This window comes from Mirounga leonina, unplaced genomic scaffold, assembly GCF_011800145.1.
Source record: "Mirounga leonina isolate KUSES-001 unplaced genomic scaffold, KU_Mleo_1.0 Mir_54, whole genome shotgun sequence".
Classification (NCBI taxonomy): domain Eukaryota; kingdom Metazoa; phylum Chordata; class Mammalia; order Carnivora; family Phocidae; genus Mirounga; species Mirounga leonina.
This window is the reverse complement of record NW_023270812.1, coordinates 3,557,787-3,584,404: the sequence shown is the minus strand read 5'-3', so window position 1 is coordinate 3,584,404 and position 26,618 is coordinate 3,557,787. Positions and strand designations below refer to the sequence as shown.

General features: G+C 40.2%; 1 protein-coding gene and 1 long non-coding RNA gene across 3 annotated transcripts in view; one reads left to right on the top strand and one right to left on the bottom strand.

The window, feature by feature from the left end:
- LOC118001849 overlaps window positions 1-26,618 on the bottom strand; it is a 55,100-nt gene that overhangs the window by 12,369 nt on the left and 16,113 nt on the right. Inside the window, exons 2-3 of one of the 2 annotated variants that reach the window (XR_004676859.1) lie at window positions 22,261-22,413; window positions 20,304-20,337 (exon numbers count right to left, since the gene is read on the bottom strand). This is a non-coding gene — a long non-coding RNA (uncharacterized LOC118001849). Of the gene's footprint in view, window positions 1-20,303; window positions 20,338-22,260; window positions 22,414-26,618 lie in introns of those variants that run through there. The other variant, XR_004676860.1, reaches the window with a different exon arrangement.
- On the top strand, window positions 1,982-11,431 carry LOC118001847 (T-cell activation Rho GTPase-activating protein-like). The gene is made up of 10 exons (XM_034992020.1): window positions 1,982-2,099; window positions 2,690-2,774; window positions 2,863-2,916; window positions 3,229-3,295; window positions 4,983-5,149; window positions 5,766-5,927; window positions 6,391-6,500; window positions 8,139-8,334; window positions 8,917-9,031; window positions 9,648-11,431. Exons 2-10 carry the CDS (start codon window positions 2,748-2,750, stop codon window positions 10,919-10,921), a joined length of 2,172 nt encoding a protein of 723 aa, XP_034847911.1. The 5' UTR covers window positions 1,982-2,099; window positions 2,690-2,747; the 3' UTR covers window positions 10,922-11,431.

The following is a 26,618-nucleotide window of genomic DNA, read 5'->3' as shown; positions in this document are numbered from 1 at the left end:
CAAACAAAAACAAAAACAGTTTTTAAACCACTATAGAATGTGTATTGTGGGGTATAGTGCATAATAGAAAGAAGAAAAAAATATGGTCTTCATTTGAAATATTTAGATTGAGGACTGATGCATTAGTTAAAGCAATGCCAACATGAAATTTCTTAGAAAACCCCAAAAAGTATGCCAAATGAAAAAAAGTTCATGAAATACATATTAGTGTAAAGAAGGACTATTTTATATGTAAATGTATTTGTTCAGAAATTATTTCCCGAGTACCTACTACCTGCTTGTCTCTAGGCTAGGAACAGCATATATGACCTTTTTGGTAATAAAAAAAAAGTCAGTGAGTCATTCTGAAGGTTCGTAAAGGCAAGAGAGAGGACGAAAGGCAGTAACGTGCACAGACTCTGCGGGGACACAGCTAGAAACTCCGGCTGTGTGGCAGTTTTCAGAGAGGGAGCCTCCAGCCGGAGACCTGAACGCCGCCCACCGAAACACTGAGTTAGGGGGCAAATTTGAACTGCTCTGTGCTCCAGGTTCCTGAAGAACACCTAATCAGTATTCCTTTTGGTATAGAGACAAGAGAGCTATCAAGCTGAGAAAATCTTGGAATTAAAGCCTTCTGATGATGAATTAAGACAAGGTAGTTTTAATTTTTTGTCGAAGAATAACACATATGCAGAAATGTGAACTTGAGATGATCAGCGCCCAGATCAAGAGATGGAGCATCACGAAGCCCTCTCTGGCCTCTGGTGGTCACTACCCACCCCAAGGATACTGGTATAATGGCACAGATTGGCTCCTAACAGCATGGATGACTTTGCTTTGCATGCAAGGTATACTCTTTTGTGTCTGGCTTCTTTAGCTCAACGTTGTATGGTGAGACCCAGCCACACTGTTGGATGTAGTTATAGACCACACAGTCTCAGTGCTATATAACACTCCACTGTGTGAAGATGTCACAATGGATGCCACATTCTGCTTCTCAGGTACTCGAGTCATCTTATATATAGCCTTTTAGCCACAGAAAAGACCAGAGATTTTCTCTTATCCAGAAGGAAAGATCCACAGATGAAATTCACCATCTCCTTTCTACTTGAAATTGGTCTGATCAAAGGAATTTTGGTGGGTGCCCGGGAGTCTCAGTGGGTTAAGTGTCTGCCTTCAGCTCAGGTCAGATCCCAGGACTTTGGGATCGAGCCCCACGTCGGGCTCCCTGCTCAGCAGGGAGTCTGCTTCTCCCTCTGCCTCTGCCCCTCTGCACCTCCTCCCCCTGCTTGTGCTCTCTCTCTCTCACTCTCTCTCAAATAAATAAAATCTTTTTTTTTAAAGGAATTTTTGGTTTTCCTTCCATGTCAGGACTAGAGATGGTCAAACTACAAATTAAGTATTAACAATTTTAACTAGGAGTTAGAGAAAGGAGAAGGGGGTTATATCTTGGCAGCTGACTTTAGAGGACTCTTCCTAATTCCAAAGGAAACTGATGGTGACCATTTCTCAAACAAGGCAGTGTGTCTGGGACTCCTTAGAGGAAGAGCATCCTGCACCCAGAGGGTTGCCAGGCAATGTATGGTGACTGATGAACGGAGTGGATGGTGGGTGGGAGGGGAGAGAGCGCCCAAACAGGATACAAAATAAGGGCACCTGAAATCACCACTTTACAAAATAAAATTATGTTTATCACAGAATAACACAATTTCTTATTCACACATCCCACCTGTGACATTAATCAGAGCCTTCACCTATGGGCCATATGTCATCTTTTCCACCCTTACTAGTTTATAGATTTTTTTTTTTTTACTTTGAAGTGTTAGAAGAAGAAAAAGAACCAGAGCTGCCCTAAAAGGAATGAGGAAGTGAGAGCTCCCCACAGTGTCTGTCTAGCTATGTCTGGGTGACAACCCATGATGTTCTTTCCGGTCTCAGTAATATTCTGAATTTCCACCTGCCCGCCCCCTCTCGTTTATAATGCAGAACACGTGAAGTTAGAGCAGTTCAGTCTTCCTCTCTCTATCGGTGGATTAGTAGGAGCAGAGTGTTATGCTGTTTCTCCCATTCTGCACTGTTCCCCCGGAGATAAGAGAACTCTGGCTGGAGGCCCTCCGAGGGTGAGTACCATAAATTAACATAACTGGAAAATTAGCTAGCTGGCAAATCACTGGTCTTTGAGAGCACCTCCAACAGAAAACAGCTGTACCCCAAAACATGCAGCAAATAATGTTAAAGACGCTGAGCACTGAAAGCTTTCCTTCAGTGTGAAGCCTGCACTCTTTCGGTATAAGAATTCTGTCAACGTTAACTTTGTTTTATGTTTACTGCAAGTAGCATTCTTGGAATAAGTTTTTTCCTCTGGGGGTTAAAGGAGCTAATCCATGCAGAGCACATAATACAGTACCTGACAACGTGAGCTCCTCCCCCCAGAAAAACGTTAGTTATCATATGATTGTTAGATTATCTCTTGGTGGGAATGGAATAAATGAATAACAAAGTTTGGCATGGTAAAGATATCAGGTTTAAAAAATTTAGAAATAAGTGTGTTCAGGTGCATCCTTAATAGCCGGAGACATCTGGAAACATATCACAGACTTCAAATGAAAACTTTTCTATCTAATAGTTTCAGATTTTGTGTTTTGGCACCGAAATTGGCCAACTTATCATGTGTCTCCCTCCTCACTCTCTCCCATATGATTTCTCACAGGCAGAGCTAAGTCCACACGGGAGCAAAATTCATCCCTGGACAGTCAGCCCAAAATCTAATGAAGTTGATAAGCAGCTGCAATGCTGTAAGTACCCCTCTTATATTTCTTGATTCATATTTGCCAGAGGTAATAGCCAAACGATCTTTACCTAATTTAATTTTTTCTCTTTCAGTCAAAAACACTAAATGCCAATAATATGGAGACATTGATCGAATGTCAGTCAGAGGTAAGAGAGCAATTTTTAAAACTTTTCATCTGCACTGTGAGAACATGGAAAACTTTCTGTTTTTATGGAGTGTTGTTTGGATTGTATAATTATCAGAGTAGAAAACTAACATCCTAAATGTAGCTAATTAAATACATTAATTGGGACCTTATATGATGACAATCAAGACTTTATTACTGATTCTAGAAGCTAGAAAAAGATCATTGGACTTTACTAATTTTTAATATGAATAAAATGTTGTCCACGTATTTTGTGGGGAAAGACTGGGTAGATCTCTTCAGTCATTTTTAACAAAAATAAATATATTTTTAGGACGATATCAAGGAACATCCTCTGTTGGCATCATGTGAGAGTGAAGATAATATTTGCCAGCTAATTGGTGAGTTTTGAAAACATACTGGTCTTTTATGTAAGTGCTAACAACAAATGTTCTTGGTTTGCAAAACCACAGTACTTTACCCTACTAGGAATTTCTTTTTTTAAGTGTTCTTCTAAAGACCGCAGAACATTAACACTTAAATGGCCAGCAGACTCCAGCTCACTAGAGCATCAGAGCACTCTGACAGGAAAGATCTTCCTACAGCCAAGGCCCCAGCTCTCCGAGGAGTAATTTTAGTGGGGTCAGATCTCCTAGCCACTTCTGTTTTGACAACTAAAGCAGGCATACATATGAAAAACAGATGATTCCTTTTCCCCTTTCTTCCTTCTCTAATGAAGGAATGAATGTAAGAACCCATGAAGCAATTGGTGCTGATCTCCAATTCCCAGGAACCCACCATTCACTCTTCAATGTTTTCATGATGTGTTTTGTATTACATAACCGCGACCCAGTTCTCCTCAACTGTAAGGGACAAGCCACTTCTCCAGCCATCCTCTTCCACTTGCCAGTGTGGAAACCTAGTGCAGTGCATTAGAAAACAGAGCTTTCATATGTAGGGGGAAACAAGAGAAGGAAAATGAAGGAGAATAGAAAGAAAGAAATGCGTGAGATGCGATATCCATTGCACACACGTCTTCAGGATTTTGCAAAGACAGAACATCTCACTAACGTTTTCGTGATAATTCCCAACTGCCTAGTCTAGGTTCACGCCTTTCTGAGGCAATTTGTGCCAGCCCTTGTCCTCAAGCAACCCCCACCCTGGGCGGGGGGGCGCTGGGGGAATCCTGAGGGGAACTGCAGACTGCTGTAGCCCCCTCTAGTGGCTGGTTGATGCTAGTGTGGCTGCGGAGGTGTACTGGCCCGCCCCGCTAAGGGCAGTCAAAATGATCTTGAGCAAGATTCCAATCTTTTTTATGGCTCAGTAATATTCCGCTGTATTTATAGACCACGTCTTCTTTATTGAGTCATCTATCAATGGACATTTTGGTTGCTTCCATTTCTTGGCTATTGTAAATAATGCTGCAATAAACATAGTGGTGTGCATAATCTTGTTGAATCAATGTTTTCTTTTTCTTTGGGTAAAACCTAGTTTAATGACTGGATCATATGGTATTTCTGTTTTAGTTTTTTGAGGAAACTCCATATTGTCTCCCATCGTGACTGAAACTAATGTAACATTCTATGTCAACTAAACTTCAGTTTAAAAAAAGATCTTGAGCAAGTCACTTCCTCTCCTTTTAAGTTTTGTTTCCTCTGCCACTCAAAGGAGAAAATTAAAATAATCTATTTCGCATCAGAAAAACCCACTATAGTTATTAAGGTCAATATATGAAGATGGTTGTTTGTGATCTGCTCGGCTAGTTTTGCTGATTTTCTGTAGCAAACAGCCGTGAAGAGTAAAAACAGGAAAGGTGGAGACTTTGAGGAACCTGGGTGTTGATATTTAGGGGCTGGTTGCTCTGGTAACGACGTGTTTGCTTTTCGGGTTCATTTTTCTAGATTAAAATTCATGCCCTTTGCTTTCTCAGTTTTTCAAAATTGTTCCCCACCCCCACCCCCGTGGCATACCATAGATGACATTATGTGGCTGACAATATCCATGGTCTTATATGGATCTTTAATAATTATTTAATAATTCAACAATTATGAATCTAATTTTCTCTTGGCCTTGTTTTCCTGGCTATAGAAATTAAGAAAAGAAAGAAGGTGCTGTCCTGGCCCTTTCTCATGAGAAGACATTCTGCTGTGTCAGATTTTTCTGGGGCTTCAGAACCTGAATTAAAAACATCACTATTTGATCAGCCCTTGTCAATCATCTGTGGTGAGGATGACACACTCCCCAGACCCATTCAGGTAGGTGCATGTACTCTCAAACCTACTTCAGGTTTTTGTCAGATGTGAAAAATCCTTGCTGGGGCCAATCTGTAGGTTTTTCCACTTTTGGAAATGGTGTTTCCACATATGAGTGCAGTCAGGAGACTATCTAACTGCTTACATTCTAGAAATCCAACCGTCCATCCTCCTGACTTCGTAGAGTTAAGAATGCTAAAAGATGTGTAGCTTCTGAGAAGTCAATGGATAGAGATGGGGTATAAAGTATATGATCAGAAATCCAGTGTTTATATAGAATGACTTGAAAGAAGAGAGACCGGAAATGATTCTAGAATGTACAAAATTAGAGCATTCACAACTTACCTCCTCTTAGAAAAATAGCAGAGTGGAGGGAGGAGGTTGATAGCAATGGGGCTGTGAAAACCTGGCAGTCATGGTCTCTTGTAAAGACCATGTTGGTATCACAGAGACCTATCTTTTATGGAGAGGATTATCTATGACAGGTGAAGTTTGCTACTGTTCATATGTACTGTTTTAATACCTAAACATCGACTTTTCATGTAGTAGTAGCCTCACATGGGTTCATGTATTCAAAGTAAGGGTAACCTTTTCCTATTCCTACATCTCTTTCCTACAGGATATTCTCACTATTCTGTGCCTTAAAGGACCATCCACGGAAGGGATCTTCAGGAAAGCAGCCAATGAGAAAGCCCGCAAAGAGATCAAGGAGGAGCTCAACTCGGGAGGCATGGTAGATCTGAAAAGTCTCCCTGTGCACCTTCTGGCTGTGGTCTTTAAGGTGAGGTCACAGCATTGCTGCCAAAAATCTGCCAATGGGCTCAGACACGTTACGTCTCTGGGAATAAGAAACAGGCCCTTCGCCCTACAAATCAAAGTAAACTGATCTTGGAGTTTAAGTTTTTTAGTGAAGCCTTTTATTTTCTTATATAAACATCTCTGTGTCTACGATCTCAGATTCCAACAGAAAATGATACAGTACGTTCTCCCCAAATTCTTATGAGAAAAGGCCAAGTCCATGCTCCTGAAGCTGGGAGCCCCTCAGAGGATGGCCTCACTCTGTCCATTGTCAGGAAGTTGCTACGAGAGATTTCCCTAGAGTGTTCAAATGCAGGAAGGAAGGGGGCACAGCCTGTGGTAGGATGATCAGAGGGTCCCTGAGCTGGACCAGACAAGGGGAAGATGAAGACGCCAGCGCATGATGTAACCCAACCAGGCCCAACCATCCCCCTTTCACCCTGCAGGACTTCCTCAGAAGTATCCCACAGAAGCTACTTTCATGTGACCTGTTTGAGGAGTGGATGGACGCGCTGGAGAGGCAGAATGAAGAGGACAGAATTGAGGCCCTGAAACAGTAAGTGGCCAGAGTCATTGCCAGAGGCCAGGCCCACATGGTCTCCATCTTCTGATTCTTCACACAGTTCTCTGAGTGTTTCAGGAACATTGATGTGTTTAGGGAATCAGAGTGGAATTATTTATCTACTCCCAGAATAAAAATCACGAGGTACCCTGGACATTCCTTTTAAAGTAGTTTTAACCAAAGGAAAGGAAGCGCTTTTTCAAAGAGTAGAAAGTGAACTTCAATATTCACAAACCTCAAGAGATGGAAGAGTCTAAAACATAAGTAGTTCAAGAAGGTATGAGACAAAACCATAGATGGAAGCCTCAAAACAGGCTAGGTGGCCAAGTATAGGAACGTGGGGTTATCCTTAACCTAAAAGGTTTGTGTCAGGCAAGGCAAAAATTCCCCCATAAAACATCCCTTAAAGCACAGGAGAACAATCGGGAAAGGATTGTTTTGATCATAAAATTCCACAGCATAGTTCATATTCCTCTAATTAACCAAAATGAAAACTCTATATAAACAAATTCCAAAGACAACAAAAACGATTACATTTGTAAATGAAACTGTAACCTGTTAGCAACTAGACAATCTCAAACCCCTAATTTCAAAATATCAGCACTTTTGCCAAATGTTATGAAAGTCTGTCTCTTTGTTATGATTGTCCCACGCAGCTAAATATTTCTAGTGGAATAGTTACTGAATTAAAGGCATTAGAGTATCTGTCCCAAATTGAAAATCCTAAGATAACCGCAAGTTTCTCCTTAAAGGCACTAAGCTCTTCCATAATAGTAACTTAACGAGAAGTGAAAACGTTCCCTACATTAGAGTCACCACTGCAGATTTTGAAAAAGTGAGGCTTTACACATCTCATTTATTATCCTTTGTACCAATGTTCCCGTTTAAGTGCTGACCTGACCACATTTATGAACATGCCCTTAGAAACTGATTTCTTCTCCATAAAGATTTCTCAGAATGGCATAAAAATGGGTCATCTTTGTGTGATGGTCACAGATCAAGAAAGGCAAATGATCGTGCTCCCAAAATACCAGTCTTGCAGTGTTAGAAAGACATTCTAGGGTGCCTGGGTGGCTCAGTTGGTTAAGCGACTGCCTTCGGCTCAGGTCATGATCCTGGAGTCCCGGGATCAAGTCCCGCATCGGGCTCCCTGCTCGGCGGGGAGTCTGCTTCTCCCTCTGACCCTCCCCCTCTCATGCTCTCTCTCTCTCTCATTGTCTCTCTCAAATAAATAAATAAAATCTTTAAAAAATTAAAAAAAAAAGACATTCTGCCTGGCTACACGATTGTTCTACAAAGCAGTTTTCAAAATGTATTCGACTATGGAGTTTGTTGCAGAAGTTAAGGCTTCCCAATGTAAGATCTATACAAATAATAAAGGGCTGTGTTATCGGTGTCCTAATTATAAAGAACCAGTGTCTTAGGTCTTTAAGATCTCATGGTTAACCAGTTTCATTCCACATCAGTTGCCACTGGAAGTGTCTGAATGAACATTTCACAATCTTACTGATGAAAATGCACCTTCCTCATTTTGAAGGAAGTCTGGGTTAAGCAGAAATTTTCAACTTGCTACACTAAAACTGAGATAGAACATTAGTCCTCTAAAACCAGCTTTCCTGAACCTCATTCCAGGGTTGCAGATAAGCTCCCCCGGCCCAACCTCCTGCTGCTCAAGCACCTGATCTCCGTGCTCTACCTTATCAGCAAGAACTCCGAGATCAATAAGATGGATGCCAGCAATCTAGCTATCTGCGTCGGACCCAACATGCTGACCCAAGAGAATGACCAACACCTGTCTTTCGAAGCCCAGAAAGACTTGAACAACAAGGTTTGTTCCAGTCTCTGTCTGAGAAACTCCCAATGTATGATCTCACCGTTTGTTTGAAAAAGCCAAGTGATAAAATGCCTCTGAGTCTCTCTGGCTGACTCAAGCTCACAGTGAAATATGAGATGCAAAATGCTTTTGTCATAGTTCTGCTCTCTTAGATTTATTCATTTAATGAAATGGAACAATCCTGTCTCGTAGGATTTCAAAGGTGTCCTTTGTTAAGACTAAGTCTCATTGTCTCCTAGGATAGAAAAGCCCCTTTGTTTGGTTGGGTTTTTTTTCATTTGTGCATTGCACTCTGTCAGTCCAACTATCAGTTTGGGAAACTCCTTACTTAAGTGAAAATTTTAGTCAGAGGGTTTTTTTTATAATTCTCAAAAAATGCATGTCCCAAAAATAACTTCAATATATATGACTTTTACCAATTTTCTATATGTTCTTTTCAAAAACATAAAGATCTCATATGCTCATTTTGGCACCTCCCTAACAGTGGGCCCTCATTATATCCCCATTCCTTCCCCTCTTCCCTTAAAAGAATGAAAGATGTCTTTAGGCTGACAACTTGCTTCTTTTTCCTCACAGGTTAAAACATTGGTGGAATTCCTGATCGATAACTGCTTGGAAATATTTGGGGAGAACATTCCGGCACATTCCAGTACTGCTTCTGATGACTCCCTGGAACACACTGACAGTTCAGGTACTGAATGTGTTCTTGATTGATTATGATTGTGGGGGGACGTCCATTCCAGTCTGCCAGTCCATGCCAGTAACGTAAAGTATCTCTGGCATTTGAAGCGCAAGTCACCTGCACAAGTCACCAAATCAAATTCATAGGGTGCCATTAACATGGAAACTTGCTCTCAAATTTTCCTGCAGCCTTCTCATTCAGCTGACTCTCCTTCAGCTTCTTTCTGAATCATAAAGAATTGCTAATTTTATTAAATTACCTTTAGCTGGAGGGTTGTTTCCACATAATAGGATATGGGTCCATTAAAATGGAATGGATCCAATCAAAGAGCCATCCAAAGGATTAATTTTTAAATTTAAGATCAACAAATGTTCAATGAAATGTTGTTTTGTCTCTTTTCTCATTCTCATTCTCTCACTTGTATTTCCTTTTCCTACTTCTCTTCTGCACCTCAAACTAGGAAAGAAACAAAATTTTAATGTGACAGATTTCTCTCGTATCAAGGCCCCAGTAGCTTCACCAGATTACCTAGTGCCATACTTGATACAAGTAGGGTGAATGGTACTAAAGTTTATTTCTCCAAGAAACTGACCCAGAAACTCAACTGTCCCTTAACTTCCTCCAGACATGTCAACGCTGCAGAATGACTCAGCCTATGACAGCAATGATCCTGACATGGAATCCAGCGGTGCCATCAGATCCCCAAACAGGCGGCCCCAGGTGCCCTTGGAGACAGCTGCCAGCTGGAAGCCCAGAGGCCTGCAGCTCGCTTGGGAGTTGAGCCCAGAGCCCATTGTCAGCACTGTAGCCAGGCTGAAAAACTCCCTCAGGGAACCAGACAGGAGCTACTCAGAGCCCAGCATGTCATCCTCACAGGAGAGCCTTGAGAGCCAGAAAACTCACCAAAAACTAACACGAAGTGAGGATGACTTCACCATGGCCCAGGCAGGGGCTTGTTTGGAAGGTGAGGAAGCTGAAGACCCATTTCCAGAGGAGGTGTTTCCTGCAGTTGAAGGCAAAACTCAGAGGCCACAGGACCTGAAGGTGAGGAACTCGACTCAGGGTTTGGGGTTACTGTGGGGACTGGCGCCCAAAGCCTCCTCCAGTGGCTCTCTGGATGCTTCCTCTGACAGCTCCCCCGTGGCTTCTCCTTCCAGTCCCAAAAGAAATTTCTTCACCAGACATCAGTCTTTCACAAAGGCAGAGAAAAGTAAACCCAACAGAGAGATTAAAAAACATTCCATGTCATTCTCTTTTGCCTCTCACAAAAGAGTGTTGACCAAAACCCCCAGCTCTGTGTCTGTGAAATCCAAAGGCTTTACAAGAGACCAAGTAAAGAAAGGCTTTAAAAAAGAAAGCCAGCTTGCTGGGCGAATCATCCAAGAGAACTTGTCTGAAATCCAGGGCCAAACAGCTCTAGACTTTAGCTCCAGATCCTATGCCCTCTCAGTCGAGGATGTGGTCCAGCAAGTGGATCAGAGAAGCCCTGGGAGTCCGCCATCTTATGAAGAGGCCATTCGGTGCCAGGCATTGGACCTCTCGGCCCACGGGGGCCAAACAGTTGGCAGCATGAGGGCTAGAATGCTCCGCCGGGACACTCAACTACCACCTCTCCTACCTTTTCACCATGGAGGGAATTCAAAAGATATATGCAGTCAAGAGCCACTTGACAGGCACAGACTATCTCCCAGGACTGAGAGTTGGAAACAGAGCAGGACTGTCCATGCTTCTGTTGAAACGATAGGACAAGTGACTGTCACAGGGAGACCAGAGCTGTACCGGCTAAGAACTATATCTGAGTCAAATCAGAAGACTAAGCTGGACCACTTAGTGCGGCGATGTAGTCAGCCGGTCTTTGAGGCTGACCAATTCCAGTATGCTAAAGAATCCTACATTTAGGAAGGCAGACCAGACACCATGACATGGCTTGTGGTATCTCTGTAAATACATGACTGTACGAAGAACTGCTTTAGACTCTGTTTTCAAAAAAGTCGAGAATAAGCTCCTTTAGAGAAGCTGTGTAGAGCCCTCCTCAGTGGGGCTAGCTATGCAAGCACACTCAGGTGGTGTCTGTGTGCCTGAACTTGTGCAACATGTAGCAAGTGTATAAGATGTACTGAAGATAAGGTGTTAAGTGCAAAGATGTCTACATGGGTATGTGTATATTTGTCTGTGAACTTGTGGTCAACGGCACTGCTGTTCTCTGCCTCCTGGGGCACTTTTCTATTGGTTAGTGTTCAAAAACAATTTTTCTTCTATTTTTTTGTTACCTCCAATATCATGCCATTTTTCATATTTTCCACAAACTCCATTTAGGGGAAAACATTTAAATCTATTAGAAGTTTACTCCCTAAGCAGCTTTGTGATAACTACTCACCATGGTAAGAAAAAGGAACAGACTGCAAGGAATAGACTTCTGTGTTTTGAGTTATCAAAGGCATTACAAACTCCAGGAAATGCAAAAGCCATCGTTAAAATTTATGAAAAATACTTAAATGTGTCCTTTAAATCATCTCATTTTCAATTTGGATAGATGAATAAAAATGCAATACATCAATATTAACTGATTTATAACACTTTGAGTTTCTTTGTGACTCAGTAATGTCTTCTCCAACAGTGTGCAGGAAATTACTTTATATGCACTGGGGATCATATATAGAATTTTAATGTAATCTCACTACAATAAATTGCCTTCTTTGTTTCAAAGTAAAAATGTTTATTCTTTACTGATATGTTGCCTTCTCTCTCTTGATTCTATAGAAACCCAAGAAAAGCACTCACACGTTGGTTCATTCAACAACATTTATTGAATATATATTCATTACTCTAGATTAATAGGCAGTCTGGGATCTTGTCTTTAGAAAGAAAGGACAAATCCAGTTCTCCAGTGGTTTGCAAATCCACAAAAAGTACCTACTTGAAGCCATTTTTTCAATAGTAACTCAGAAGCCAGAAAATTTAGAATGCAGGGGGTGCCTGGGTGGCTCAGTCAGGTAAGCATCTGCCTTCAGCTCAGGTCATGATCCCAGGGTCCGGAGATGGAGCCCCGCATCAGGCTCCCTGCTCAGCGGGGAGTCTGCTTCTCCCTCTTCCTCTGCCCCTCCCCCCACCTCTCGTGCTCTCTCTCTGTGTCTCTCAAATAAATAAATGAAATCTTAAAAAAAAAAAAAAGATGGTAGGGCGCCTGGGTGGCTCAGTTGGTTAAGCGACTGCCTTCGGCTCAGGTCATGATCCCAGGGTCCTGGGATCGAGTCCCGCATCGGGCTCCCGGCTCGGTGGGGAGTCTGCTTCTCCCTCTGACCCTATCCCCTCTCATGCTGTTTCTCTCGCTCTCTCACTCTCTCTCTCAAATAAATAAATAAATAAATAAATAAATAAATAAATAAAATCTTTAAAAAAAAAAAAGATGGTAAAAAAATTTAGTATGCAAATACAGGGTGATATAATATTTCCTGTTTAGTGAATTAAACTCTTCAGTACCTTTACAAACCATATTTTTATGATGCTCAGGTTGCTTATTCACAAACATAATGGTAAAATCTCTGTCATATATTGGAACTTTAATGCTCAATGGTTAAGATATTTATCTAGTACCTTGGAGATACTAGATTTCTATTTTCCTTATTTTATCAACCTCTTTCATAAAACACTGTGTGTTTTTGATTTGTTCAAGAAATATTTTTGCATCGGCCAACCACCAGATGGTGAAGGTCTGTTATTCTTTTCAAAGGAGATTTATTTATAATGTGGTAAAAAGTTAAAAATGTAACCCAGATTGCTCAAGGCAACATGCTCAGACCTCAAAAGGTCATTAGAAGTATTTTATTAAGCACACCAAAAGTGTACAGATTTCAAGGGGCAGACACTCCCCTCTGACTGCTAACTTCAAAAAAGCAATCCTTTTCCAGAGTTGGACACGAATCGTAATAGTTATAATTTTTACCATCTACCGTGTGGTAGATGTAAAACTTGTCTGAAATCCAGGGCCAAACAGCTCTAGACTTTAGCTCCAGATCCTATGCCCTCTCAGTCGAGGATGTGGTCCAGCAAGTGGATCAGAGAAGCCCTGGGAGTCCGCCATCTTATGAAGAGGCCATTCGGTGCCAGGCATTGGACCTCTCGGCCCACGGGGGCCAAACAGTTGGCAGCATGAGGGCTAGAATGCTCCGCCGGGACACTCAACTACCACCTCTCCTACCTTTTCACCATGGAGGGAATTCAAAAGATATATGCAGTCCACTACTGTTTTAAGTATTTCAGGACTAAAACAAGTATAGCAACTTCCTATTGAGAATCAGAATTCTCATCAATAAATAAGACTTGGAAGCCTCCAATCTATTCCACTTTACCACACTGACCTGACCTCTGTGTGACCAAACTGCAGATCACAAAAAACCTGTCCTAAATTTCCTTATTTTAAAAAAGCAGATGTGAGACTGAAGTCATCTACCTATTCCAGGTAAGTAGTATGATTGCTGGCAAACATTTATGAGCTTCTTGCAGTCAAGCAAATGTCATTAATGCTCCTGTCTTTGAACAGCGGAGGAATAGGTGTGGTGACAACTTCAAATATTGCAGAGTGGTCTTCCCACATCTATCCATGGTTTTTAGGGTTGCCCAGCCTGCTGGCCAAGCCCATCAGTTGGCTAGGGCTACCATAACAAAATATCACAAACAAGTAACTTAAAGTATAGAAATGTATGGTTAGAACAGGCTAGAACTGAAATCAAGGTATCAGCAGGTTGGTTCCTTATGAGGGCTGCAAGGGAAGGATCTGTTCCAGGATTCTCTCCTTGCTCAAACACAGCCATCACTCTGGGTATCTACATTGTCTTCCCTCTATGTATATCTATCCCCAAAGTTCCCTTTCTTGAGGGACACCACCAGTCATACTGGATTAGGGTTCTAGTGATCCATTTTACCTCTTTATAGTCACATTCTGACATACTATGAGTTAGGACTTCAACAAATGAATGGAGGGTGGGAAAGGACACAATTCAATCCTTACACTAAGTTTCACAGACTAGTACTTCATGAGACCTTCATTATACCAACAATTTTTAATACTTCACCATAACCAGAGGGCCCAAGCTTATGGTAAGATTTGGATATTAAAATGATGCTCTAAGGAGGGCACGTGATGTGATGAGCACTGGGTGTTATACGCAACTGATGAATCATTGAACACTACATCTAAAACTAAAAATGTACTATATGTTGGCTAATTGAATTTAAATTTTAAAAAAAAATTATGCTCTAGTGAAGGACCCAGGAACACCAGAGTCCTGTCCTCCATGGACCTCCTGAGGGCCACACAATCACAAATGGGACAATCACAAGTATGCCTGACACCCCATTGCAAGGTGTATGGTAACATCAGTTTGGAAGTCAAGGGCTAAGTAGGGGCTTCAACCTAAATCCAGGTCTGATCTCTAGCCTCTGAGCCACTGGGCCTCCCCAGCATCCATGCATTACCTTCCTGGGCCTAGTTTAATAGGGACCCTGGCCCTCTTACCAAATGAAAGAGGGGAAGCATGTACAGTTATTGTGCCTACTGGGAAATACCCAGCATTCACTGCCCTGGAATCTGACTGAACAGACTAGAATTTCTTCCTCTTAGGGAAGATAAAGAATTTTCTCTCCTCCTATAAAGAGGGAGAGAAGTGGGTTGCCACATGCCATTGCCAGCCTCCCGCATGATGCACTGTAATTACCTGTGAAGACATGCTGTGTCCACCCCCACCCCAACACCACCCATGATGTGGTCCAGAATGTTGACTTGTGGATGTTAACCAAGGTTGGGTGCTTATGTTAGAGCTCAGCCAAACTGCAATCATCTCAGAGTCTAGCAAATACAACACCTGTGTCACATGGGGTCCCCAAGCAGGTGAAGTGGCAGCCAAAGCTTGTGTGCTAATCAAAGAATTCATAGCGGCCACAGTGCTTCCCATGATCATAGATGAGAATGTCCAAGGGCAGTAAACACTTATTTACCCTGATGCACCATTAAAGGAATAAGTTCTAGCTGCATTTTCCTGATTGGGATCTCACTGGAAGGACCGCCAGTACATGCTTTCCTCTTGAAGGGTCAAGCAGACAGAAACCCACATCAGATGGGATTTCACATATTTTGAGTTTCTTTTTTAATTGAATTATGTAAGATCTTAACTCTTTATCTGCAAAGGGAGAGGAATAAGCTATAAACATTTTGCTAGAGATGGAAGTGAATCACTTTTGGGGGGCCATATTTTAAATCCGGACTGAGATTCTGCATCTTGTCTACTCCAGAGTACAAATTAAATGTGAAGGAGGAAAAATCAGTGGGATGAAGTGCTGCCCTCCTCCTATTAATAGACTACAAAGAGGGGCCCCTGGGAGACAAGCAAACCTGCAGAGTGCGAAGTCTTGCTGGAAAAAGGAAATGTACAATGATACCATCTCTGTAGGAAAGGAAAGACACCGTGTTGACCCAAGAGTACATGACCCAATTCGCAGGGCCCGAGTCCACACCCCAAATGGCCTACCAGAACCAGGTACTAAACTTGTCTGAGCCTCAGTTTCTTCATCTGTAAAATGAGGGTAATCACAACACATCAGTTGTGGAAGGCACATAACAGAAAACTGAGATAACCCCCTTAAAGAAGAAGGGGGTTGTGCTCTCCATTAGAGGAAGAGCAGACAGCAGTCCAGGCTGACATGGCAGCTCCAGGACATCCCAGGGCCCCAGGCTCCTTCACACCAGGGCCAGCTTCATGGGCATGGGACCTGTGCTGTCTCATTGGGCCCCATGCCGAGAAGGGCCCAGCACTAGGGTTAATGCTCTGCTGCTGGCATTTTTTCATTATTAGTAACTGTTGAACAAGGGCCCCTCACTTTCATTTTGTGCTGCCCTCTGCAAATTAGGTGGCTCATCTTATTCACACTTTGTGGCCTTCCATCATTTCTGTATGCAAGAACCTCCTCCTCCAGCCTTGACCTCCAAATTCCAGGCAGGAACGTTCTGCTCAGTAACTTCTATCTACATCCTAGCAGCCAGAAATTATTTCCATGGCTACTCTTACCCATGGAGGAGTCTAGAAAATAGTTTCTCATGGTCATATTGCCTTCCCCAACAAAATCAGTAGGAGTGGGAATTATTAGCCCTTGACACAAAAATCAAATAAAAGAGATCATGGATATGGTACAACACATACTAATTTAGTTGCTCTAATAATAGAAAGCAGGATAAAGCACAGATTATTTAGGATAATGAGACAACCGGAAATGTTGAATATGATTAGGGATAATATACAGACAAGGCAGATAATAATTTTGGAGTATTTCAATCATGCATATGCACATTGTGAGAATTCTATAATTATATGAGTAGTTTTAAGTAAAATAAATTACTAACAAATACAAATTAACCTCCTAGAACTTAAAACATACTGTACTTATGTAAGGAATTCACAATCTAGTAGAGAAATAAGACAGTGTTGAAGGCAAAGCTACATTCCAAATGAGAAATAACATCAAGTGCTATAGTAGAAATGAATAATTGCTTGTGGTCCAATTAATTTTAGGATATACTTCAAATTTAAAGATGCTTCCTATGTGAAACTCCAGAGTCAGTAACAAAAGATTTCAGCCAAGTGTACGACATTTAAAATAATCATAAGGGGTGCCTAGGTGGCTCAGTCAATTAAGCATCTGACTTGAGATCAAGCCATGATCTCGGGGTCCTAGAATCGAGCCCCCAAATTGAGCTCCGTGCTCAGCAGAGAGTCTGCTTCTCCCTCTGCCCCTGCCTCCCGCTCATGCACTCTCTTGCTCTCAAATAAATAAAATCTTTTTTAAAATAAATAAATAAATAATCATGAGAGGTTCCAGGAAGGCGTTCATTTACGTGATCAGAGCACATCACTGTTCAGAAGGAAGTAGACGACTTCTTTTTTCCATTATTGTCAAAAAAGGCATTTCCTATCCAAAATGGTTTTGGAAAAGATGAAGTACTACACAAGATAACTAATATGTGGATGCACATATTTTCAAAACAACACTTACATCTTGTTACTTTCCTAACCAGAGACCTCCAATGGCTTTTATAAAAAGATTTATTTATTTATTTTAGAGAGAGAGAGAGAGCATGTGTGAGTGGGGGGAGGGGCAGAGGAAGAGAATCTCAAGCAGAATCCCCATTGATCTTGGAGGCCAACTTGGGGCTTGATCCCACAACCCATGAGATCATGACCTGAGCGGAAACCAAGAGTCAGATGCCTAACCAACTAAGCCACCCAGGTGTCCCTCCAATGGCTTCTTAATACCATTTTCATCAAGTCTAAAGCCTGCCACCTACCACCTACCACTCAAGGCCCACCTAACCTAGCTCCATCCTGGGACCCAACCTTACTTCTTTCCTTAATCTCCAGTGACTTCTACAATAAATAATAACAATAGCTAATGTGAAAAATGCATGTGAATACCACCTTTCAGAACTGGAGATAAGCCAAAGCTGTGTTTAGATGAAAATTCATGTCTTTATACAATTATATTAATAAACAAAAATAAAAGTAAATGTATTCAGCATACTGTTCATGAAGGTAGAAAAGGAATAATAAAAATAGAAACTAAAGTTGAAATCAGTAATTTCAAAAACAAAAAAAAGAGTAGAACTAATAAGTAAAATCAAAGCTGGCTCCCTGAAAACACACTTCTGCCTAATCTAGGCAAGGGAAAGAGAAATCAAAAGTACACAACAGGAGAAATGATGATGGGAAATAACAACAGAAACTGAAAATTAAAAGGACCAAAGGACTCCTTTGCTGAGCTCCATGCCATTGCATTTGAAAATGTGAATGAGATTATCTATGTCTAGAAAAACATAATTTACCAGGGTTCCTGGGTAGCACAGTCGGTTAAGGGCTGACTCTTGATTTTGGCTCAGGTCATGATTTCAGGGTTGTGAGATCCAGCTCTGCATGGGGCTCCATGTTTAGTGCAGAGTCTGTACGAGATTCTCTCTCCCTCTCACTCTGCCCCTCCCACTCATGCTCTCTCTCTCTAAAATAAATAAATCTTAAAAAAAAAAAGAAAAACATAATTTACCAATCTAACTCCAGAAGAGAGGGAAAATCTAAAAAGATGAATTTATATAAGAAACAAAGAAAATTATAGATCAACCTTATGAATATTGATGCAAAAATCCTGAATAAAATATAGTAGATGGAATGTATGAAGACTAATTGGAGTTAGTATGGGAATGCAAGTCTAATTCGATGTGAAATTTATTAACATGATTCATCATTTTGGTAAGTTACAGGGAAAATATAACCAGTTCCATAGATACTGAAAAATCACCTATCACAATTTAATCTCCAGTACTGAATTTTTAAAAGATTCTTAATGAAAGAGAAACTGATGAACATGATTTTTTTTTTTTAAGATGTCAGTCTTAGACCAAAAGGCTGCATGGGCTTATTGAGGAAACACTAGGAACTCCTGTTGAAGCCAGAAAAAGGTCAGTTTGGTACTATTTCCATTAACTATCACTGTTCTGGAGGTACTATCTAAAGCTATGGGGCGCCTGGGTGGCACAGTTGGTGGGGGCAGCCGACTCTTGGCTTCGGCTTAGGACGTGATCTCAAGGTGTTGAGATTGAGCCCCAGGTCAAGCCCTGGGCTCAGCACGGAGTCTGAATGAAAATTCTCTCTTCTTCTCCCTCTGCCCCTCACCCCTGTGCTAGCTCTCTCTCTCTCAAAAATAAATAAATCTTTAAAAATAAAATAAAGCAACCAGATGAAAAAGAAACCGGAGGAATAAATATTGTAAACGAGGAGGCAAGGCTTTCCTATTTGTAGATTATATGATTATTTGGAAAATCAAGAGAATCAATTAAAAACAAAAACCCCTAGAAATAAGAAAATACATTAAGCTAGCAAGCTGTGAAATTAATATACAGAAACCAAAAGTCTCCATACGTACTAATGGAAAATATAGTGAAAGAAAAGGCTCCATGCACATTGGCAACAAATGGATAAAATACCTAGTAAGAAACATAACAAAACCAATTTGACAAAAATCTTTAACTGTTCTTGCAGGACAAAGGAGTAGAATGGAACAAAAATAGAACTGACTATATTTTTAGAGAGTAAGATTCAAAATCATCAAGTTTTCCTAAGTTAACTTATAAACTTAATATGATCACGAAAAAATATCCAACAGGAAGGATTTTTGTTGTTTGTCATTTTTTGTTGCTGTTGTTAATTACTGAAAACCACATTTAAAGAATCAGTAAATGCTGATAGGAAAGAGATCTCTGGAAAGAAGGATCTGCAAGGGAAAGCCAGCCCTGCTTGATTTTCAGCTATGCTTAGTATGTGCACAGATGGGTCCTGGCACATGAACAATCAGCAAACCAACCAGACAGAATAGAAAGCCCAAGGATAGAGGCAGGTGCATACAGGACTTCAGCACGTAAAGATGGCATTTCAAAGCAGTGGGGAATAGAAGGATAATTTAATAAATGATGTTGGCATAAATTGGTGGCCATCTGGGAAAAAGGGGGAACATTATCTCATAATACGTGCCAGGATAAATTCTAGACGGCTCAAAGATTTAAATGTGGGAAGTCAAAGAACCAGACTTCTAGGAGAAATAAGGGAAAATTCATATCATCTCAGTGGGAAAGGCATTTATAACATGACTTAAAGTCCTGATGGCATGAAAGAAAATGACAAGTTAATGTCAAAATCAAAAACACCTGCAGGAAATAAAACACCATAAACAAGAGACAAATGACAACCTTGGGGAAATGTTTGCATCTCGTATAACAGGAAAAGGGCTAATTTCCATAACATATACACTACCTGTAAATTGATAAGGGAAAGTGCAGAACAATTTTAAAATGTGCAAAGGGTATGAACAGTCAAAACAGAAAAAGAAAAACAAATGGCCTTTACACATTTGAAAAATGCTCACACTCGTTTTTTTAAAGGCAAACTAAAACTACACTAAAACACCATTTCTCCCATCTATAGGCAAAAATGAAAAGTTTAATATCACAGTGTGTTGGCAAGGCTGTGGGGAAACTGTTGATTCATTTGTTTCTGTTGGAAGTAGAAATCGATATGTCCCCTAAGTAGGACAGTTTGGCAGTATCTATTAAGATTACAAATGCGGGGCACCTGGGTGGCTCAGTCGTTAAGCGTCTGCCTTCGGCTCGGGTCATGATTCCAGGTCCTGGGATCGGGCCCCGCATCGGGCTCCCTGCTGGGCGGGAAGTCTGCTTCTCCCTCTCCCACTCCCCCTGCTTGTGTTCCCTATCTCGCTGTGTCTCTCTGTCAAATAAATAAATAAAATCTTTAAAAAATAATAATAAAATAAAGTTACAAATGCATAATAAATAATAAATAAATAAATAAATAAATAAATAAATAAATAAAATTACAAATGCATAAATCATTTTCCTACTTCTCCCTCTAGGAATGTACTTTACAAATAAGTTTTCATGCATACACTGTAAATGAGGATATTTGCTTTGTTTATAACCTGGAAATGACATAAATGTATATTATCAGGGAATAATTAAATTATGGTTAATTATGATATGTCCATGCAGCTATAAAAATTTCTATGCAGCTGTAAAAAAAGAAATGAGCAAGCTCTTCAGCTATTGATACAAAAAGATGTCCAAGATATATTAAGTAGAAAAAGGCAACATGTAGGTCAATGTATATTGTCATTTATCTTAAAAAAAAAGAAATTAATTTTAATAGTTTAATGTGTGCGGGATGGGGAATGGGAAGTGGGATGATGGGGCCAAGAATAAGTAGAAGACATTTCAATGATCCATTTCTATACTTTTAGTGTTTGAACTATGTAACTATGAATATTATCTTCAAATATTAAATACAAAATAATGAAAACTAACATTAAATGTTTATTATATGCCAAGCACATTGAAATGACCTGAGAAATACCTGTCTGGGGTTGGTGTTTCCACATCTGACTAGAACTGGGAAGTGTGTCAAAGATTTTGGAAGGCCTTGAGTGTTCTCCAAACTAGGATTCCAAGGACAACAGTGGGAGCCACCCAAAGCTTTTTAAGAATATGTATTTAAGGGGATTACATAGGATGGCTTGGAGGAAGGGCAATGTGAGGCAGGACAGCTGGTTCTGAGGTTAGTACCCAAACATTAGGGAGCAATTACGTTTGGACAATAGGAAATCAGGCAGAGTAGCTGCCGTGGGAATACAGAAGGTCTAAGTGCCCAGACAGTGAAGAATAGACAGGACGTGACCAGTGGAGAGGGCAGGCTGGGCTCTCCAGGAGGACGAACAGGATGAATGCAGGTGGGGAGGAACAGGGCAGGTGCAGGGAAGAGCGAAGACCTACTCCTGTGTGTTTGGCCAGGGGTGAGAGGGTGCAGGCTCCACAGACAGGAGGCCAGGGTTAAAATCTTGAAACTACATCATCTCTTTGTGCCTGCATTTTCCCATCTGCAAAATGGAGATAATGGTACTACCTACTCTGTAGGCTGACAGGGCTAAATAAGATCATACGCATAAAGTACTTTACAGTACCCAAAGCACAGCTGGTGTTCAATAAATGCTAGTTTTCTCTGGAACGTCAAATTTAGATTATTTCCCATGAACTCATTTGTTACATTATTTGTTTCACATAAATTCAAATAAAGTATGCTATAAAAATTCAGATTCACAGAGGACATTTTTCAATTTCTCAAAGTGATTTTTTGCTATTTGAACACAGGAGCTTTTCAGAAATGTAACCTATCCAGTTCAAGCCCTTCATGGACACAGTTCCGTATTGGAAATCATGAAAGATGACCTGATTTCACTTCAGTTTAATAACAAAGGCCGGTGAATGCATATTTAAGTAAGTGCTCCTCCCTTGGATTATCTTTCATTTTTTTTCTTACAGTGGAATCTGCACACTAACATCAAATATAATGTGACAACAGTTTAGTACCTCAGTAATTTCAAGATGATAAAATGTCCTCTTAGAGAAAAAATATCAAATTTCAATGAACCTATTATTAAGCCCAAGAGAAGCATAGAGAAAACACATGTAAAATATATAGGATATTAAAATATTAAAAATAATAAGCTGGAAAGAAATTTGGCAAATTTACATATTAGTTCTAAAAAGCATTAACTCAACACATTCTCTGCATTTTCTGATTCTAATTCTTTACGTACTTTCAATCCATCTAATTCTTTATGTTCTTTTAATTACGTACTTTGGAATCCATGAAATAGGTTCCAAGGAGCACTCACTCATCAAGTGGCAGGTGGAGATGTGTCCAGAGTTCTTTATTCACATCCCTTAACGGTACATAGTATAAGTCACCCGGACTTTGTTTCCATATATGTCTGTATCATTCAAAGTGATTCTGTCATGATTAGGGAAGAGAAAGAAAAGTAAGGAAGCTATTTTAAAAGATGAAAAATGTTCAAGTTAACAGCAAGGCATGTCTTCAGTCCCGTGGGGAAATGTGTTGACATCCCTGGTTGGGACAAGACTAAGGGTCTGGATTACAGCAGATCCATTCTTAGGACACTTGTTCCCCTTCTTTCTTCTTCCTTCCTTCAATTCTGCATTCTATGCTCAGCCCCATGATCTAATTGGAAGGGAAAACAATCTGGGTTGAGAACTAAAGTCTGATCCCAGCTACACTTACTACTTTAGTAAGTACCCAAGCATCTTTATATCTTGGCCCATTGGGATAATAAATTGTTATTCTTCCAAAGGTGTATCTTTAAGTCAATTTCATTAAGATACAATTTACATGCAATAAGATATATCCATTAAAAATGTACACTTTAATTTTGCCTTGTATATAAACTCATGAAAACATCACTGTCAAAATAAAGAACACATTGTTGATAATACTTGGTATTGTCAGATTTTTTTGGTTTAATTCATCCTAGTGGGTATGTAGTATTATCTCACTGTGTTTTAATTTGCATCTTCCATTGGCTGGTGATGTTGAGCATCTTTTCATGTGTCTACTAGTCATTTGTGAAATATCCAATCCTATGCCCATTTTTTTAAAAAATGGGTTGTCTTTCTTTTAAAAATTGAGTTCTGAGGGGCGCCTTGGTGGCTCAGTCGTTAAGCAGGGTGCTGGGATCGAGCGCTGCATGGGGCTCCCTTTTCCGCGGGAAGCCTGTTTCTCCCTCTCCCACTCCCCCTCCTTGTGTCCCCCTCTCGCTGTCTCTCTCTGTCAAATAAATAAATAAATAAATCTTAAAAAAAAAAAAAGAATTGAGTTCTTTTTTTTTTTTAAGAATTGAGTTCTAAGAGTACTTTACGTATTCTACAGATATAAACCCTTTGACAGACACATTTTGCAAATATTTTCTCCCAATCAATGGCCTGTCTTTTGGTTTTGTTTTCTTACCTATGTTTTTGGGGAAGTAAATGTTTTTTATTTTAATGAAGTGCATTCTAATATGTCTTTCCTTTGTGTTTTCATCTTCTGTTTAACAAATCTTTTCCTCACCCAGTGTCACAAAATTTTTTTTCCTGTTTTTTTTTTTTTTTTTTTTTTTAAGATTTTATTTATTTGACAGAGAGAGAGGGAACACAAGCGGGGGGAGCGGGAGAGGGAGAAGCAGGCTTCCCGCGGAGCAGGGAGCCCAATGCGGGGCTCGATCCCAGGACCCTGGGATCATGACCTGGGCTGAAGGCAGACGCTTAACGACTGAGCCACCCAGGCGCCCCTTTTTCCTGTTTTCTGATAGAAGTTTTATAGCTTGAGATTTTACATTTCGGTTTATGACCCATTACAAGTTAATTACTGTGTGTGATATAAGGTAAGAGTCAATGCATTTTTCCCCATATTGAAAGACCATGTTTTTATTGGCATGTAACAGTATATTAGTTTCAGGTATATAACATAACAATTCATTATTTGTATGTATTGTGAAATGATCTCCACAATTCTATCAACATCCATCACCATAGTCACAAAATTTTTTTGTTATGAGAAATTTTAAGATCTATACTCTTATTAACTTTCAAATAAAGACATTCCTTTCCCCATTGAATTGCCTTGTGCCTTTATTTAAAAATCAATTGATTAGAGGTGCTGGGTGGCTCAGTCGGTTAAGCGGCTGCCTTTGGCTCAGGTCATGATCTCAGAGTCCTGGGATCAAGTCCCACATCAGGCTCCTTGCTCAGCAGGGAGCCTGCTTCTCCTTCTACCACTCCCCCTGCTTGTTCTCTCTCTCTCCCTCCCTCCCTGACAAATAAATAAAATCTTTAAAAATATCAATTGAGGGCGCCTGGGTGGCTCAGTTGGTTAAGCGACTGCCTTCAGCTCAGGTCATGATCCCAGGGTCCTGGGATCGAGTCCCACATCGGGCTCCCTACTCTGCAGGGAGCCTGCTTCTCCCTCTCCCACTCCCCCTGCTTGTGTTCCCTCTCTCGCTGTGTCTCTCTCTGTCAAATAAATAAAATCTTTAAAAAAATAAAATAAAATAAAAATATCAATTGATTAGACATGTGTAGAGATATTTTTGGACTCTGATGTTTTGTTGATTTATCAATATACCTATCCTTTTGTTTATAGTACAGTCTTGAATACTGGAACTTTATAGTAAGTCCTGCAACTTTGTTCTTCTTTTTAAAAATTCTTTGGGCAATTCAAAGTCCTTTGCATCCATATAAATTTTAAAATCAGTTTGTAAACTTCTAGGGATTTTTATCGGGATTAAATTAAATATATAGATCAATTTAGGAAAAATTTACATCTTAAAATTGAGTCTTCCAATCCATGAAGATAATATATCTTTCCACTCATTTAAGTCTTAAAATATCTCTCAGCCATGCCCTGTGGTTTTCAGTGTATATCTGTTTACATTTATTTCTAAATAATCTGATTTGGGGACCTATTATAAACAGAACTGTTTTTCCATTACATTTCACAATTTTTTTTCCTGTTAGAAGATAATAATAGAATTGAGTTTATAAATTTTAGCTTTATACACTATGACTTTGCATATTCACTTATTACTTCTAGTTGTTTTGTAGATCTTCAGGGTTTTCTATGTAAACAATCATGTTAGTTGCTATTTAAGAAAAATCCAGTTCTCCTCCTGTGTGTCTCTTTTAGTCTTACACCACTACCACCCTCACAATACTTTCAACACCAGATGAGGGCTTTCCCCAAAACAAGCAATTCTCTGTGATAGCAGCAGGGTTTCCAACATTTTAACTCAATTCTGACACTGTCTACCCGGAGATAGCATCAGATCCTGCAGGTTAAGGGCTCAGTCCCACCAAACTGCCCCCTATTTCAAGATACCAACTGCAAATACTAGTATGTCCCCAGATTGCCCACAATTCTGCCTGACTTAGCTACAAATCATGGTTTCCATGACCTCTTCCCCCTTTGGATTCTACTGATTTGCTGGAGTGGCTCACACAACTCAGGAAAACACTTACTTATGTTAACAGGTTTATTGAAGGATATGATAAGGGATACAGATGAACAGAAAGATGAAAAGGCACATAAGGTGAGGATGCCAAGTACAGAAACTGTTGGGCTGGGTTACCATCCCCGTATATAGATGTGTTCACCAACCTGGAAGCTCTCTGAATCCCATACTTTGGGAATTTTTATGGAGGTTTCCTCACATAGGTTTGATCAATCATTAACTCTATTTCTAGTCCTCCTCCCTTCACAAGAGAATGGGGATGGGGTTGGGTATGGCTGAAAAAAGATTTTTTTTAAAGATTTTATTTATTTGATAGAGAGAGACACAGCGAGAGAGGGAACACAAGCAGGGGGGGTGAGAGAGGGAGAAGCAGGCTTCCCATGGAGGAGGGAGCCTGATGTGGGGCTCGATCCCAGAGCCCTGGGATCATGACCTGAACTGAAGGCAGACGCTTAATGACTGAGCCACCCAGGTGCCCCTATGGCTGAAAATTTCAAGCTTCTAATCATAGCTTGGTCCTTCCTGTGATCAGTCCTTATCAAGGAGCCCAGCCAGAGTCAACTCATTAGAACAAAAAATATTCCTATCCCTCAGGAAATTACAAGGGTTTCAAGAGCCCTGTGTCAGGAACCAGGTTCAAAGACCAAATATTAGAACAAAAGATGTTCCTAGTTCTAATACCACTTAGGAAATTGCACAGATTTTAGAAGCTCTGTGCCAAGAACTGGGGACAGAGACCAATATATATTTTTTCATATTATTTCACACTGAAAATGAGTACAATTTTGCTTCCTCCTTTCCAATCTTTATCATTATATTTCTTTTTCTTCCTCTATTGCAATGGCTAGGACCTCCAATTCAATGTTGAGTAAAAGTGACAAAATTGAGCACATTGCCTTGTTCTTGATTCCAGTAGAAAATAATTTAATATTTCAACATGAACATACGATGTTAGCTGGAGGTTTTTCATAGATGCTCTTTATAAGTTGAATAAGTACCTTATATACTTTGTTTGGTGAGAATTTTTCATGTGAATGGATGTTGAGTTTTGTCATATTTTTTCCTCTATGTATTAAAATTATCATATGGTTTTCTCCTTCATTCTATTAATATGGCAAAACATCGATTTTCTAAGGTTAAGACAACTTTGAGA